Below are 17,878 nucleotides of genomic sequence, written 5' to 3' on the forward strand. Positions count from 1 at the left end.
TATAAAGCCAATAAAAGACCCTTAAGAAAAATGGCCTCATACCTTGCCCACACAATCTCTATCCAGAGTTGCTAACCTGTGGTAAGTAAAGAATGTCACTTTCTGACAGGCCCGGGAGCCCCAAGTTATCCTGGGACCTCAAGAGGAGAGGAATTTACCTAACTTATAGGTATTTAAGGGTACAAACCCGTGACCAGACTTGGCTTTAAAAAAAAGAAAAATTTTATCTGATATTCCTTTTATGGAACAAAGTTCCATCAAAGCCAATTTAAAAAGCCTCTATAAAATTATCATTCTTGGATTTGATGGCAAGATGGCCAAATAGGAACAGCCCTGGTCTGCAGCTCCCAGTGAGACCGATGCAGAAGGTGGGTGATTTCTGCATTTCCAACTGAGTACCCAGTTCATCTCATTGGGACTGGGTGGACAGTGGGTGCAGCCCACGGATTGCAAGCCAAAGCAGGCTGGGGCATCGCCTCACCCAGGAAGTGCAAGGGGTTGAGGAATTCTCTCCTGAACTCAAGGGAAGCCATGAGGGACTGTGCTGTGAGGAATGGTGCACTCTGGCCCAGACACTGCACTTTTTCTAAGACCTTCGCAACCCGCAGACCAGGAGATTCCCTCCAGTGCCTATGCCATCAGGGCCCAGGGTTTCAAGCACAAAACTGGGCAGCTGGTTGGGCAGACACCAAGCTAGCTGCGGGAGATTTTTTTTTTTTTTTCCATATCCCAATGGCAACTGGAATTCCAGCAAGACAAAACCATTCACTCCGCTGGAAAGGGGGCTGAAGCCAGGGAGCCAAGTGGTCTGCCTCAGTGGGTCTCACCTCCACAGAGCCCAGCAAGCCAAGATCCACTAGCCTGAAATTTTTGCTGCCAGCACAGCAGTCTGAGGTTGACCTGGGATGCTCGAGCTTGATCGTGGGAGGGGCATCCACCACTGCTGAGGCTTAAGTAGGCAGTTTTATCCTCACAGTGTAAACGAAGTTCGAACTGGACGGAGCCCACCACAGCTAAGCAAGGCTGCTGTGGCCAGACTGCCTCTCTAGATTCCTCCTCTCTGAACAGAAAAAAAGGCAGCTGCCCTGGTTAGGGGATTATAGATAAAACCCTCATCTCCCTGGGACAGAGCAGCTGGGAGGAAGGGGTGGCTATGGGCACAGCTTCAGCAGACTTAAACATCCCTGCCTGATGGCTCTGAGAGCAGCAGATCTCAAAGCACAGCGTTTGAGTCTCTGCTAAGGGTCAGACTGCCTCCTCAACTGGGTGCCTGACCCCTGTGTATCCTGACTGGGAGACATCTCCGAGTAGGGGTCGACAGACACCTCATACAGGAGAGCTGTGGCTGGCATCCGGTGGGTGCCCCTCTGGGACGAAGCTTCCAGAGGAAGGAACAGGCAGCAATATCTTTGCTGTTCTGCCATCTCCATTGGTGATACCCAGGCAAACAGGGTCTGGAGTAGAACTCCAGAAAACTCCAGCAGACCTGCAGCAGAGTGGCCTGTTACAAAGAAAACTAACAAACAGAAAGGGATAGCATCAACATCAACAAAAAGGACATCTACTCAGAGACACCATCCAAAAGTCACCAACATCAAAGAGCAAAGGTAGACAAATTCACAAAGATGGGGAGAAACCAGCGTAAAAAGGCTGAAAATTCCAAAAACCAGAACATCTCTTCTACTCCAAAGGATCACAACTCCTCATCAGAAAGGCAACAAAACTGGATGGAGAATGAGTTTGATGAATTGACGGAAGTACACTTCAGAAGGTGGGTAATAACAAACTCCTCTGAGCTAAAGGAGCATGTTCTAACCCAATGCGAGGAAGCTAAAAACCTTGCAAGAAGGTGAGACAAATTGCTAACTAGAATAACCAGTTTAGAAAAGAACATAAATGACCTGATGGAGCTGAAAAACACAGCACAAGAATTTCATGAAGCATATACAAGTATCAATAGCCAAATCGATCAAGTGGAAGAAAGGAATATCAGAGATTGAAGATCAACTTAATGAAATTAAGCGAGAAGAGAAAATGAGAAAAAAAAATGAAAATGAATGAATAAAGCCTCCAAGAAATATGGAACTGTGTAAAAAGAACAAATCTACGTTTGTTAGGTGTACCTGAAAGTGATGGGGAGAATAGAACCAAGTTGGAAAACACTCTTCAGGATATTATCCAGGATAACTTCCCCAACATAGCAAGACAGGCCAACACTCAAATTCAGGAAATACAGAGAACACCACAAAGATACTCCTCGAGAAGAGAAACCCCAAGACACATAATCCTCAGATTCACCAAGGTTGACATGAAGGAAAAAATGTTAAGGGCAGCCAGAGGGAAAAGTCGCATTATCCACAAAGGGAAGCCCATCAGACTAACAGCAGATCTCTCTGCAGAAACCCTACAAGCAAGAAGAGAGTGAGGACCAATATTCAACATTCTTAAATAAAAGTATTTTCAACACAGAATTTCATATCCAGCCAAACTAAGTTTCATAAGCAAAAGAGAAATAAAATCCATTAAAGACAATCAAATGCTGAGAGATTTTGTTACCACCAAGCCTGCCTTATAAGAGCTCCTGAAGGAAACACTAAACATGGAAAGGAAAAATCAGTATCAACCACTGCAAAAACAAACCAAATTGTAAAGTCCATCAACTCTATGAAGAAACTGCACCAACTAAGGGGCAAAATAAGCACCTAGCATCATAACGACAGGATCAAGTTCACACATAACAATATTAACCTTAAATTTAAACAGGCTAAATGCCCCAATTAAAAGATACAGACTGGCAAAATGGATAAAGAGTCAAGACCCATTGGTGTGTTGTATTCAGGAGACCCATCTCACGTGCAAAGACACACGTAGGCTCAAAATAAAGGGATGGAGGAAGATTTACCAAGCAAATTGAAAGCAAAAACAAGCAGAGGTTGCAATCCTAGTCTCCGATAAAACAGACTTTAAACAACAAAGGTCAAAAGAGACAAAGAGGGTATTACATAATGGTAAAGGGATCAATGCAACAAGAAGAGCTAATTATCCTAAATATATATGCACCCAATACAGGAGCACCCAGATTCCTAAAGCAAATTCTTAGAGACCTACAAAGAGACTTAGACTCCCACACAATAATAGCGGGAGACTTTAACACCCCACTGTCAATATTACACAGATCAATGACACAGAAAATTAACAAGGATATTCAGGACTTGAATTCAGCTCTGGACCAAGTGAACCTAAAAGACATTTACAGAACTGTCCACCCCAAATCAACAGAATATACATTCTTCTCAGCACCTCATCTGACTTATTCTAAAATTGACCACATAATTGGAAGTAAAACACTCTTCAGCAAATGCAAAACAATGGAAATCATAGCAAACAGTCTCTCAGACCACAGTGCAATCAAACTAGAACTCAGGATTAAAAACTAACTCAAAACCGCACAACTACATGGAAACTGAACAATCTGCTCCTGAATGAATACTGGGTAAATAACGAAATGAAGGCAGAAATAAAGATGTTCTTTGAAACCAATGAGAACAAAAACACAATGTAGCAGAATCTCTGGGACATATTTAAAGCAGTGTGTAGAGAAAAATTTATAGTACTAAATGGCCACAAGAGAAAGTAGGAAAGATCTAAAATTGACACCCTAACATAAAAATTAAAAGAACTAGAGAAGCAACAGCAAACAAATTCAAGAGCTAGCAGAAGACAAGAAATAACTAAGATCAGAGCAGAAATGAAGGAGATAGAGACACAAAAAAACCTTTCAAAAAATCAATGAATCCAGGAGCTGCTTTTTTGAAAAGATCAACAAAATAGACCACTAACCAGACTAATAAAGAAGAAAAGAGAGAAGGATCAAATACATGCAATAAAAAATGATAAAGGGGATATCACCACTGATCCCACAGAAATACAAACTACCATCAGAGAATACTATAAATGCCTCTACAGAAATAAACTAGAAAATCTAGAAGAAATGGATAAATTCCTGGCCACATACACCTTTCCAAGTCTAAACCAGGAAGAAGTTGAATCCCTGAATAGACCAATAACAAGTTCTGAAATTGAGGCAGCAATTAATAGCCTACCAACCAAAAAACATCCAGGACCAGATGGATTCACAGCCAAATTCTACCAGAGGTACAAAGAGGAGCTGGTACCATTCCTTCTGAAACTATTGCAAACAATAGAAAAGAGGGAATCCTCCCTAACTCATTTATTGAGGCCAGAATCATCCTGATACCAAAACATGGCAGAGACACAACAAAAACAGAAAATTTCAGGCCAATATCCCTGATAAACATTGATGCAAAAATCCTCAATAAAATACTGGTAAACTGAATCCAGAAGCACATCAAAAAGCTTATCCACCATGATCAAGTTGGCTTCATCCCTGGGATGCAAGGCTGGTTCAACATATGCAAATCAATAAATGTAATCCATCACATAAACAGAGCCAATGACCAAAAAAAAGCACATAATTAGCTCAATAGATGCAGAAAAGGCCTTTGACAACACCCTTCATGCTAAACACTCTCCATAAACTAGGTATTGATGGAACGCATCTCAAAATTATAAGAGCTCTTTATGACCAACCCACAGCCAGTATCATGCTGAATGGGCAAAAACTGGAAGCATTCCCTTTGAAAACTGGCATAAGGCAAGGATGCCCTCTCTTACCACTCCTATTCAACATAGTATTGGAAGTTCTGGCCAGGGCAATCAGGCAAGAGAAAGATATAAAGGGTATTCAAATAGGAAAAGAGAAAGTCAAATTGTCTCTGTTTGCAGATGGCATGATTATTTAGAAAACCCCATCGTCTCAGCCCAAAATCTCCTTAAGCTGATAAGCAACTTCAGCAAAGTCTCAGGATACAAAATCAATGTGCAAAAATCATAAGCATTCCTATACACCAATAACAGACAAACAGAGCCAAATCATGAGTGAACTCCTATTCATAATTGCCAGAAAGAGAATAAAATACCTAGGAATACAACTGACAAGAAATGTGAAGGACTTCTTCAAGGAGTACTACAAACCACTGCTCAAGGAAATAAGAGAGGACACAAATAAATGGAAATACATTCCATGCTCATGGATAGGAAGAATCAGTATCGTGAAAATGACCATACTGCCCAAAGTAATTTATAGATTCCACGCTACCCCCATTAAGCTACCATTGACTTTCTTCTCAGTATTGGAAAAAACTACTTTAAATTTCGTATGGAACCAAAAGGAGCCCGCATTGCCAAGACAATCCTAAGCAAAAAGAAAAAAAGCTGGAGGCATCAGGCTACCTGACTTCAAATTATACTACAAGGCTACAGTAACAAAAACAGCGTGGTACTGGTACCAAAACAGATGTATAGACCAATGGAACAGAACAGAGGCCTCAGAAATAACACCACACATCTACAACCATCAGATCTTTGATAAACCTGACAAAAGCAATGGGGAAAGATTCCCTATTTAATAAATGGTTTTGGGAAAACTGGCTAGCCATATGGAGAAAACTGAAACTGGATATCTTCCTTATACCTTAAACAAAAATTAACTCAAGATGAATTAAACACTTAAACATAAGACTTAAAACCATAAAAACCCCGGAAGAAAACCTAGGCAGTATCATTCAGGACATAGGCATGGGGAAAGACTTTATGATTAAAACACCAAAAGCAATGGCAACAAAAGCCAGAATTGACAAATGGGATCTAATTAAACTAAAGAGCTTCTGCACAGCAAAAGAAACTATCATCAGAGTGAACAGGCAACCTACAGAATGGGAGAATAATTTTGCAATATATCCATCTGACAAAAGGCTAATATCCAGAATCTACAAATAACTTAAACAAATTTACAAGAAAAAAAATAACCCCATCAAAAAGTGGGTGAAGGATATAAACAGACACTTCTCAAAAGAAGACATTTATGCAGCCAACAAACATATGTAAAACAAAAAAGCTCATCATCACTGGTCATTAGAGAAATGCAAATCAAAACCACAATGAGATACCATCTCACGCCAGTTAGAATGGTGATGATTAAAAAGTCAGGAAAAAAACAGATGTTGGAGAGGATGTGGAGAAATAGGAATGCTTTTACACTGTTGGGAGTGTAAATTAGTTCAACCACTGTGGAAGACAGTGTGGCGATTACTCAAGTATCTAGAACCAGAAATACCATTTGACCCAGCAATCCCATTACTGGGTATATACCCAAAGGATTATAAATCATTCTACTATAAAGACACATGCACACGTATGTGTATTGCGGCACTCTTCACAATAGCAAAGATGGAACCAGCCCAAATGCCCATCAATGACAGACTCAGTAAAGAAAATGTGGCACATATACACCATGGGATACTATGCAGCCATAAAAAAGAATGAGTTAATGTCCTTTGCAGGGACATGGATGAAGCTGGAAACCATCATTCTCAGCAAACTAACACACGAACTGAAAACCAAACACCACATGTTCTCACTCATAAGTAGGAGGTGAACAATGAGAACACATGGACACAGGCAGGAGAACATCACACACCAGGGCCTGTCATGGGGTGGGGCGCTAGGGGAGGGATAGCACTAGGAGAAATACCTAATGTAGATGAAGGGGTGATTGATGCTGCAAACCAACAGGGCACATGTATACCTATGTAACAAACCTGCACACTCTGCACATGTACCCCAGAACTTAAAGTATCATAAAAAATTATTATTATTCTTGCTGCACTTTATACAGATAATCAGGCCAAATATAATAAAGCAAATTGGTCGTACTATGATTTGTCTTTATTAAAAATGGGAGACTGGAGAGAGAAAAAAATATGTTTCAAGAAATATGGTACACATGTTATTAGATGCTAGTCTCATCAGTTGTTTTCGAGTTTTTTGTACAATTTAGACTAACCCTGCTTATTCCTGTGTTCAACCAGTGATCTCTGGCTGCTGCTCAGAAGAAACAAGAGGGATGGATCTCACCTTTTGTTGGTACTGAAGAGTTATGTATTGCCCTGACCATACCTACACTTTCTGACTGAGCTCCTCTCTACCCTGAATGCAAGAGACCCAATAGTTAGGCAGCAATATTATTGCCCCTGTTCAGCCTGAAGTTACAGAAGATGGATCTTCATTCCTCTCAAACCCTTAGGATTAAGGGTTCTCTTATAAAAGGGAGGGGGATAATGTCAGAGGCATTTGAATCAGAGTGCCTCCATCTTAAGTAGTGGTTGGGTAAAATAAGGCTGAGACATGCTGGGCTGCATTCCCAGTTAAGTTGCTCATTCTAATTCACAGGATTAGATAGGAGGTCGACACAAGATACAGGTCATAAAGACCTTGCTGATAAAACAGCATGCAGTAAAGAAGCCAGCTAAATCCCACCAAAACCAAGATGGTGACAAGAGTGACCTTTGGTCATCCTCACTGATACACTCCCACCAGTGCCACGACAGCTTACAAATGCCATGGCAATGTCATAAAGTTATCCTATATGGTCTAAAAATGGAAGGAATTCTCAGTTCTAAGAAATGCCAGAAAACGCATGAATAATCCACCCCTTGTTTAGTATATAATCAAGAAATAACTGTAAAAATGGACAACCAACAGCCCCTAGGGCTGCTCTGTCTATGGAGTAGCCATTCTTTATTCCTTTATTTTCTTAATAAACTTGCTTTCACTTACAAAATAAAAATGTTACTACTTGTTGATAAGGCACCTGTCACCCAAGAGCTCTGATGGAGATGCACAAGGAAATTAGTGTTATTTTCATGCCTGCTAATACAACACCCATTCTGAAGCCCATGGTTCAAAGACTAATTTCAACTTTCAAGTCTTAGTTTAAAAATACATTTTGTAAGGCTATGGCCACCATACAGAGTGACTCCTCTGGGATCTGGGCAAAGTAAATTTAAAACCTTCTGGAAAGGCTATACCATTATAGATATCATTAGAACATTCATGATTCATGGGAAGATGTCAAAAGATGAACACAAACAGAAGTTTGAAAAAGGTTGATTCCATTCCTCATGAATTGAGGGGTTCAAGATTTCAGAAGAGGAAATAACTGCATGTATGGTGGAAACAGCAAAATAACTAGAATTAGAAGTGGGGCCTGAAGATGTCTGAATTGCTAAAATTTCATGATTAAACTTGAAAGGATGAGGAGTTGATTCTTGTGGATGAGCAAAGAAAGTGGTTTCTTGAAATGGGATTTACTCCTGGTGAAGATGCTGTGAACACTGCTGAAATAACAACAAGGGATTTCAAATATTAGCTAAACTTAGAGGATAAAACAGTTGTAGGGTTAGGGAGGATTAATCCCATTTTTAAAGAAGTTCTATTGTGGGTCAAGTGCTATCAAGCCACATCAGATGCCACAGAGAAATCTCATGATAGGAAGGGTCAATCAATGTGGTTAATTTCATTGTTGTCTTATTTTAAGAAATTTCCAGAGCCACCCCAACCTTTAGTAACCAAAATTCTGACTACTCAGCAGCCACCAACATCAAAACAAGGCCCTCCAGGAGAAAAAGAAGACTCGCTGAAAGCTCAAATGATTGTTAGCAGTTTTTTTTAGCAATTCAGTATTTTTAATTAAGCCATTTACGTTGTTTTATTCAGACATAATGCTATCGCACACTTAATAGACTATAGTATAGTCTAAACATATTTTTTATGTACTGGGAAATCAAAAAAACTCATGTGACTCGCTTTATAGCAATCTTAGTTTTACTGCAGTGGTATGTAACCAAACCAAGCCATATTGCCAAGGTATGCCTTTATTAATTTCTCAGTGAAGCCTTCCCCATTAACATTATTTGGAATTGATTCACTATCCACTCTAAACTCTCAATCCTTTTACCTCTTGTTTGTCCCCATGGAATTTAAAAATGCTTGATTTTCCTTCTTCCTCTATTAATCTGTCAATCTACCTCTTCATTTATTAAATGTCTTATACTTGAAATGAAGCCCTATAAACAAGAATATTTACTGTATCACAGCATATATTATTCATTAATTAATAATTAATGTTAACAATATTTAATTAATAAATGATAATTAATAACAATAAATTAATATTTAGTTAATAAATTATATTATTAATTAAAATTAATATTAAGCTCTATGAAACAAGAATATTTACTGTATCACAAGTCCCTGGAAGAGTGCTTAATACATAAGATAGTCTCAATACATATTTGTTAATTGATTGAAAAGATTAATCCTATCTTGTTACCAAGATCTTCCCATGTTTAAAAAAACCATATAACATTTCTAATATTTTCATAGGACTCTAGTCAGCTGATATATCAAAATTAACTAAACTCCACTTTTCTTTCCATTTAGGACATTTTGGACTTTTTATTACTTTTTTAATGAAGTCCTTGATGTTTAAGTTTTGGTATAAATAATAGCCTTAGGATGATCTTAGAAGCAGAATTCTAGGGTCAAATGGCATGAATGCTTGAAACATTTTGCCAACCTGCCCTTAAGAAACACTGATATAAATTTATACTTTCAACACAATGTATGAGGGTCCTCAATTTTCCACACTCTCAACAATGTTTATATCTATTTTCTTTTTAAATTTGTTGAGCATACCCCTGCCCCCAACCCATGACTAAAAACAGGTCAATGTGAGAGATAAAGTGATGCTTAAATACTTTTCCACTTAACAATTTCACTTACCGGAGTTGGATCAATCACAAAATCAATTACATATCCATGAATTAAAACTTGGTGTAATAAGAAAAGACTGCTTTATACTGTGATATGCCTCATTTAATTATTTCTTCATTAGACAATTCTAACATGTTTTATTAGTCACACAACACTAAAGGGTATACAATATACTGAGTCTAGATGTACTATTTCCTTCTTTAATTTAGACTAATGAAAATGAGTTTTATCCCTCTTAAGTATATTCCAAAAAACTTTACTTATAAATAAAACCATTTTCATATTTCTAAATAAAGATGTAAAATAATCTGAAATAAATACATGGCTATAACATGAGTTATTGAATGTCTTATAAGTTCCATAAATCCCATGAGATTACAATTATTCACGTATGCATCAACTTCAGTTCTTAACACTTTTACCTACAAATGTAAGATATCCAGTAATCAATTTTAATTTTCCAATAATTCTCTATATAGATAGAAAGAAAACAATGTGCGTTTTTTAAGTTCAATGAGGCACAGCATTCTTTCTAGTAATGTCATGACCCAAGTAACAAATATGCATATCATGTTCTCCAAATTAAGTCAGACAATGTTATAGTTTTATTTATGTGTACACACATATATACATATGACAATACTAAATAATTTTATCTGATGTATAAGAAATTTTGCATCCAACCATAAAAGGTCTTTCCATTGCTATTAAAGCAAAACAAAATTACCAATTTTAAAAGAGAAATAATAGGGTAAAGAAACTTCTTTTCTTATTTTGTTACTAAGAACATTATGATATGAAAGGCCATCATTCATAAGATAAACATTCCCCACACCATATAGCAAATAGAATTATTATCACTGAATCTTTTGATTATACAATGACGTTTTAAAAATCAAATGATGTCATGTATTAGTTGTCCCTAGCAAAAGTTAGGGTGTAAATTACAAACAGAAACGGGCTATTTTCATTTTAAAGCAAAAACAATATTAATATGTATATATTAATATTAAAAAGAATAGACAATTTTTTGGTTATATTGATCAAAAAAAAGTAAAACTCTATTTAAAAATTAGGAATCTATTTAGAGACTTGATAATATCGCACTTACATCTTGTCCTTGATTAGATCAATGTAACAGAGTCTAGACAAAGGAAAGTTAATCTTCAATTACCAGAATACGGCATGATATTAATTGAATTGGCCCTGGGCATCTACTAAATCTATTTTAGAGCAATATTTTGGATGGTATACCTTAAGGTAGCAGATTAAATTTAAAAGGATAATTCCATAATTACTACAATATCTACATGTCAGAAGATACAAAATTTCATATATCATGGTATCAGATAATAGCTTCAGAGGTCCATATGGCTTTTTCTAATGTGTTGATAATAGAGGCACGTGGGGTTTCTGTTATTATCCCTTTGAAGTATGGGCCACTTTAAGATGCACGATAGCAAACTTCATGAATTACTGGTATTAACCAACATGATAAACTCTTTTCATTTCACAAGCTGTCTACTCTGCAATTGTACAGTGACTTTGACAGTCACTATGTCTTTGACTTCCAAATAATAACTGTCTTCCAAATGAATACATTTCCCTTACCTCTCAAATTATTTTAGAAGTTAGTGTTGGCTTAACATTAGGAAGAAACATGTTTCATATTATGATAAGATCTTATACTTCAAAGGAGCTTCAAAGGTTCTGAAAATGACTCTGAAATATATTTCTCATTAATCTTTTGTATTCTCATGAGGCAAGTAGGTGGCAAATATCTCAACTGTGAAAAACAGAAACTAATGAAACAGTTAGCTAATTTACTTGCCCTATGCTAAATACTGAAGCAATGAAAAGTCATAGTGTCAATCCTAGCACTTAACTGAAACTCTTATTTTGCATTCCATCGGTAAGAATTTTTATGCAGAGGAGAGTAAAGGAAGACAGACAAAAAATATCAGGAAATACGATACTCAACATAATTTACTTCATAAGACCCTGAGATTAATATTATTTCTTATTTAATTGATTGTGCTTGATGATGGTGATGGTGCTGAAACTTCAAAGAACTTATATCCCTGGGTGATCACAGTTGAGTGTAATCAGGGACACACTACAGGAGTTTGAATCCTACTTCACAGCAAAGCTAAAACCTCACAAAATCAACATGGTGTAATAACTCAAGAGAAGAAAAAGAAAATAAAAAGTGAAATTTCAACTTAAAATGGATCTATAAGCTGGCAATATGCCTGATTCTTAAAAGGCAATGAGAAACAAAGCAAACCTCTGGATCTCGGGCTGTCCAAGTATTATTTGCTGGATAAGTTATATTCTCCTGTTTTAGTTTTTCATTAAAAACTTTGGAAAAAAGAGTTTCTTCATTCTGTTTCATTTTCTTCTCCATATTCTCATAAAAATTCATTACAATGGTATGGTTGTTTAGTGGGAATACACCTGTAATTTATTGTTGAAAATGATTGTTCCTGTTCTCTATCTAGTTTTCCTGTGTAAAATAGCATAATAACTGACTTATCTTCATTTCCAGCAAGTGTTACTGCTTTAGAACAAGAATGCTGTTACTGATAGCTAAGACCATCCAAATTTTAAAAATTAAAATTATTTTTGGAATTGTAAATGCTCAAATAAATGTTTATCTTTTTAATATAGCTTCTTTCTTTATATTTGAAAAAAATAAAAATAATTCTGTACAACTGCCTTGATGTATATCTTCTATATGACTGATTTTCCAAATCAGGGTAAAGTGCCTTTCTCCTCTAACAACTTTAGCATGTTATGAGTTCTGTTTTTTTCCCTAATAGAATGCTGAATGACTTTATTAGCTTTAGTAAAACTGGTAAAATTGTATTTGGTAAAATTAAGAGACATAACCCACCCTCCCCCAAAATCTTCTTACGTTTGAAAAAAATAACTTAAATCTTTTACTGAATAAGTATTTTCCTGTTTCGTTTTTGACCTACACACTTAAGAGAGTCAGGGTAAATGCAAATGTTGTTTACAATCACAGTAAGTCCTCACATAACATCATGGATGGTTTCTCGGAAACTGCAACTTTAAGCGAAATGATGTACAACACAGCAGGTCCGCAAATAATGTTGTTTAGTTCAATGTTATTTTGTTACAGCACTGATGAGAAAAATGGTTTTGTTATACATTATTTTGCTTAACTTTTCAGTCTCCAAGAACCTATCAATGATTCTAGATATTTTAATATGGAAACCTTAGAATTTTTTTCCTCATAGCTTTATAAGGACTTCTAGACTTACCTGGCCCATCAGTCACTTTTTCTAGGCACCGAGGAGTTGCACTAAGAAAAGAGGCATGTTTTCTTTTAGCCATTAAACTACGAGGTGGCATATATTTATGCTTAACTTGGGACATCTCATATGATCTGTGAACATCATAGCTGCCTGGCGCTGGAATAACCTGAAAAAAAATTTAATAGATGAGCATAAATATATCTTATACAGAAAATATCCAAGAAGATACCAGATGGATGGTTACAGTAAGCAATGAATAGAAAAATCCTAATACTTTTATTAATTAAACATTAAAAATAGAAACTTAAAAAGGAATTCTTAAATCTAGCCAGCCTAATAAAAATGTAAATTTACTTGCCAAAATTAAAGTAAAATAAACACAAGTATGAACTTTAGGATCATATTCTTTAAAAAATAGCTTTCATGATATAGATCAAATATATTCAATTTAATCCTGAAAATCAAATTGCTTACAAGAATGAGAGCAATGATTACCTGTTTTCCTAAGCAGCAGAACTATTCCTGCTTTATTGTTGTAAGTGAACATTGTTTTACTTATTCTACAAAATGAGACTGCTTATTTCATCTTTAATAGATTACAATTAAGTTAGAAGGCTTCCTCTTTCATCATTTATGGTTCTTTATATGAACTGCAGTCATAGTAACATTTTTAATCAACATGAACCCACATGGATATTAATAAATATAATAATAATTAATTCTAAACTAAATGAAATATAAGTGCCATATATTTGTTGGACAAGTAATGCCTTAAACAATTAGCTAACTATCTCAGTGAAAACTTTTTTAAACTCATTTTCCTCAAATTATAACATATTCCTTTGAAATCTATTCACCTAGATTATGTATAAAGACAAAAACTTTTTAAGCGTTAATGATTTCCCAGTAGGCAGGAAAGTGTTATGGCTAAGCATGTGGACTCTGGCACTAGACTTCCTAGGTTCCAAATATCTGCTGCTTACTAGCTATGTGACCTTAAGCAAGCCACTTACCCTCTGTGTTCCTGAGTTTTTGCATGTGAAAAGTGAGAAAAATGATAGTACTTATTTTATAATATTATTCTGAGGATTAAATTAGTTAAAATGAGTAAAGTACTTAGCTTGGTACCTGTTTCTACAAAAGGGTTAAGTGAATCTTACTATTCTAGAAAAGCTAATTTCAATGCAAAAACAAAGCCTGACCAATCAGGGTTTGAGCTAACAGGGAAGTATTTTAAAGTTTCAAATAAGTCAAACAAATTTGGATACTGAGAAAGCATACTTTTGAAGTCCCTCTAGGAGCCATATTTTAGAAAATACATTTTTTCTTGTTCCTTACATCCATATTATCACCCTCAAGCATATGCTAACAACATTATCTTCCACTTCCAAAGAATCACAAAATATGGTAAGATCATGACTAGGGGAGGGGATTCTTACATGAAAACCCCACTTCTGGTTTGAGTCCCATGTTAAACATGAAATGTCATGATAGGTAAGTCATCTAAGAAATGCTGGACGCCATTTTCTTTTTGTCTGCATCAAGAGTATATACAGTAAAACTAGGCTGAAAATAAGCAACAGAGGCAATATTTCCATGGATTATTTGTGTATCTTTTGGGGCTGCCTCTATGGTATGTGAAAAGAAACTGGAAGAGATTATAAAAACACAAAGAGATCCTGTGCATACAATATGCCTAGTGTAAATAGGAAAGCTTTGCGAAGATCTTGATTGTGCCTACTATACACTTTAGTTTTCTTATCAGAAGACATTATTGTTCCCATTTCCTGTAACACCCTACATGGTGTCACCATCTATTTCTTCTTCCAGTGCCTAGACTGGATATAATTGATAAGTTTGGCTACTGCCACACAGAAACTATTTTTTTTAATAACTTGAAGCAAAGACAAGAAACTGCATCAGTGATCAGTGTTCTTCAACAATAGTTTGTTCACACCTGGAAAAGTTTGTCAAACTAGTTCCTTAAATTCCAGTAGATTCACTGCCTCTCTTACCAATCCAATGTATACTACCCTTGTTCATGACCACCTGTTGCTATGTATATTTATTCTTCTCCGAAACTTATTCCCTTCTTGTCTACTTTACTGATGTTCCCTCCTCTTCCTACTCATCTTAAATTCTAATTTTATCTGACCAAGAGATTAACATTTCAAGTAAATATCCTAAGCTGATGATTAATAGGACAAATCTGAAACTCTGTCTAATAACAATAATTTAAACAACACCTATATACCGTATAGTACCCTAAATGAGCTGAATACCATTGTCAGGGAAAAACAGTATTTGTAGATGAGATCATCAAATTTGTTGGCGATTCTTTATACATCATAGAAAATAAAGAAGGGACATGAAGAGTGGATATAATAGACATTTCTCATGGTTTTTTGGTGGTTTTTTTTTTCTCTTTTTGGCTTATTGCATGACTTTTTTCTCATACCAATATTTAAATCCTGTTCTTGCATTTGGGAAATTCCACATTATACAGCAGAGAATCTGGGTCCCAACACAAAAGCTAAAAATGTCTGGCTCTCATCTTCCTGGTCTCATTTTTTAGCTAGAACATGAATCCTGGTCATAGGCTTAGTGTCCTGACTTCCTCATCTGGAAAACCAAAGCCCTACCCTAAAATAACATAAAGAAGCATAGAATTCGTATGATTAATGTGCATAAAATTCTTAAAATGTTTTCTGACACATAAGGAGTAGCAGTGTTGGCTTTCATTGCTATCATCATTGCCATTGGCATTAATATCTTTATTAGGTATAGGACTTATGAACCCCTCAGTGATATCTCCCTTGCCTGAAGAGAGATGCTAATGGGATATCAAAAGGGAATTCCCTAGTATTTTAAGCTACAAACAAATCAAAAGTAGTTAAGTTGTTGAGAATCACATAAAGACAGTGTTCCAGGAAGTTTAAAAAGAATTCACTGGTTTCAACCTACTTCAAAGGAAGGTGGGTCAGCCTGTTTGTATTTTGGCAAAACCATTTCACATACTTTGTGATTTTATTCATTTCTGTCAAGTCAAAGTCTCTATAAAATTCTACTTGCTCAATACCCATGCAATAACTCACTTAAAACTCAAGCCTGACTGACCTGTAACCCCAGAGACCAAGAGATTAACATTTCTTGGTCTGATTTCATACAAAATTCAGAATTTGTATGAAAAGGATTCAGAATTTCCAACTGAATGAAATTGGAAAAACTGTGAATTTGTATGAAATCGCGAGGTTTCAGGAGGTATGAAACCTCCTGATTTCATACAAATTCAGAATTTTTCCAGAATCAAGAGGTTTCAGGAGGCATGAAACCTCCTAATTTCATACAAATTCAGAATTTTTCAATTTCATTCAAGGCTCCCTGCTATTTTGACATATGAAATTTCGTATACTCTCTGATCTCAGACATGTGAAACTGCATGTAGGTTCTGATCTTCAAAAACTTTGGTTACAAAACGGCAACAAGTAAACCCCTCAGCCACAGAAAGGAATGGAGCATTCAATCCCTAAATTGTCTCCCATGTTGTAGCATATTGCAAATAAAGATTGACCTCAAGTTTTAGTCTCAGAAAAAAATTTTCCTTTACCATGCAATGGTAAAAGATCTGGAAATATTTTTATTTCATATTCATTTTTGAATAATAGTTTTACTAAATATAGATTTTTTTGCTTGAAATTTTTTACTCTCAGCCTTTTGCATGTCTTTTCACTAATTTCTGACCTCCACTGATTCTGATGAGAAGCCTACAATTAGTGATACTGTTTCCACTATATAAGTTTCCTTTTTCTTGTTGCTTTCAAGATGTCACCTTTGTTCTCTTTCACTAGTTTGACTATAATGTATCTAAGTGTGAATTCTCCTTAAATGTATTCACCTTGGAGTTCACTGAACTTCATGGATTCATAGATATAGTGTTTTTTTATTACATTTGGAGAGTTTTCAGCAATTATATCTTCAAATATTTTTTCTGCTCCTTTCTTTCTCACCTCTCCTTCTGGGTCTTTTATTGTCCATATGCTAAAATACTTGACATTGACCCACAGGTCTCAAACTACTCGTATTGTTCAATCCTGTTCTGTGTTTCTCATATTCAATGATTTCTATTGATCTATCTTTCAGTTAATTAATTATGTCTTCTGCCCTCTCAAATCTCCTGAGTCAAGTTAGTAAAATTTTATTTATGTTTTTGTACTTTACAACTCTAGAATTATTTTTGTTCTTTTGTTTCTTTGCTTGCTTCTATTATCTATTAAGATTCTCTATTGGCTCACTGCTAGCATGTTTTTCTTTAATTATTTAATCATAAGTTCCATTAATTCTTTGAAAAAAATTAATAGCTGATATTTACATATCTAATAAGTTTTTTTGAAAAGTGGACATTTTAAGATAAGATAGCAACTCTGGATTTTTTTCTTTAATGAGATTTGTTGTCCATTTCACCTAAGTTTTCAAATTTCAAATTTGTTAATAATGCAAACTGTTTGCCTTTTGCTTTCAGAATCTGTAGAGATGTCTATTTTCATTTCTGAAATTTTTCATTTAAGCCATTTCTCATTTTTTCTTAGTAAGTAACATTATAAGGTGGTTTATTCTATTCGATCTCTTAAGATAGAATAGATCTATCTAAATAAATAGAATAGGTTTATCTTTACATTTGAATTTGTCTTTTTCTCCTTAAAGTTATTTATGTCAATATTTGCTTTGCATATATGTGGAGCTGTGCATACAAATTTAAATTATCATATTATTCTGGTTAATTAAACATTTTAAAACTATTGACCGACCATGACTATTTACTTCTAAATTGCTTTTTGTTTTAACATATTTTATCTGGAATCAAAATAGCTACACCAATGAGTAAGTCTTGATAAACTATTACT

The 17,878-nt window shown here is 35.4% G+C and overlaps 1 protein-coding gene across 4 annotated transcripts in view; it reads right to left on the reverse strand.

Moving 5' to 3' along the window:
• Nucleotides 1-17,878, reverse strand: part of STPG2 (sperm tail PG-rich repeat containing 2) — a 718,556-nt gene that overhangs the window by 393,420 nt on the left and 307,258 nt on the right. For all 4 annotated transcript variants that reach the window (XM_055111640.1, XM_055111641.1, XM_055111639.1 and 1 more), the window contains one exon: nucleotides 12,984-13,143. In XM_055111640.1, coding sequence (XP_054967615.1) covers nucleotides 12,984-13,143 — 160 coding nt within the window. The remainder of the gene's footprint in view (nucleotides 1-12,983; nucleotides 13,144-17,878) is intronic.

This window comes from Pan paniscus, chromosome 3 (genome assembly GCF_029289425.2).
Source record: "Pan paniscus chromosome 3, NHGRI_mPanPan1-v2.0_pri, whole genome shotgun sequence".
Taxonomy (NCBI): Eukaryota; Metazoa; Chordata; class Mammalia; order Primates; family Hominidae; genus Pan; species Pan paniscus.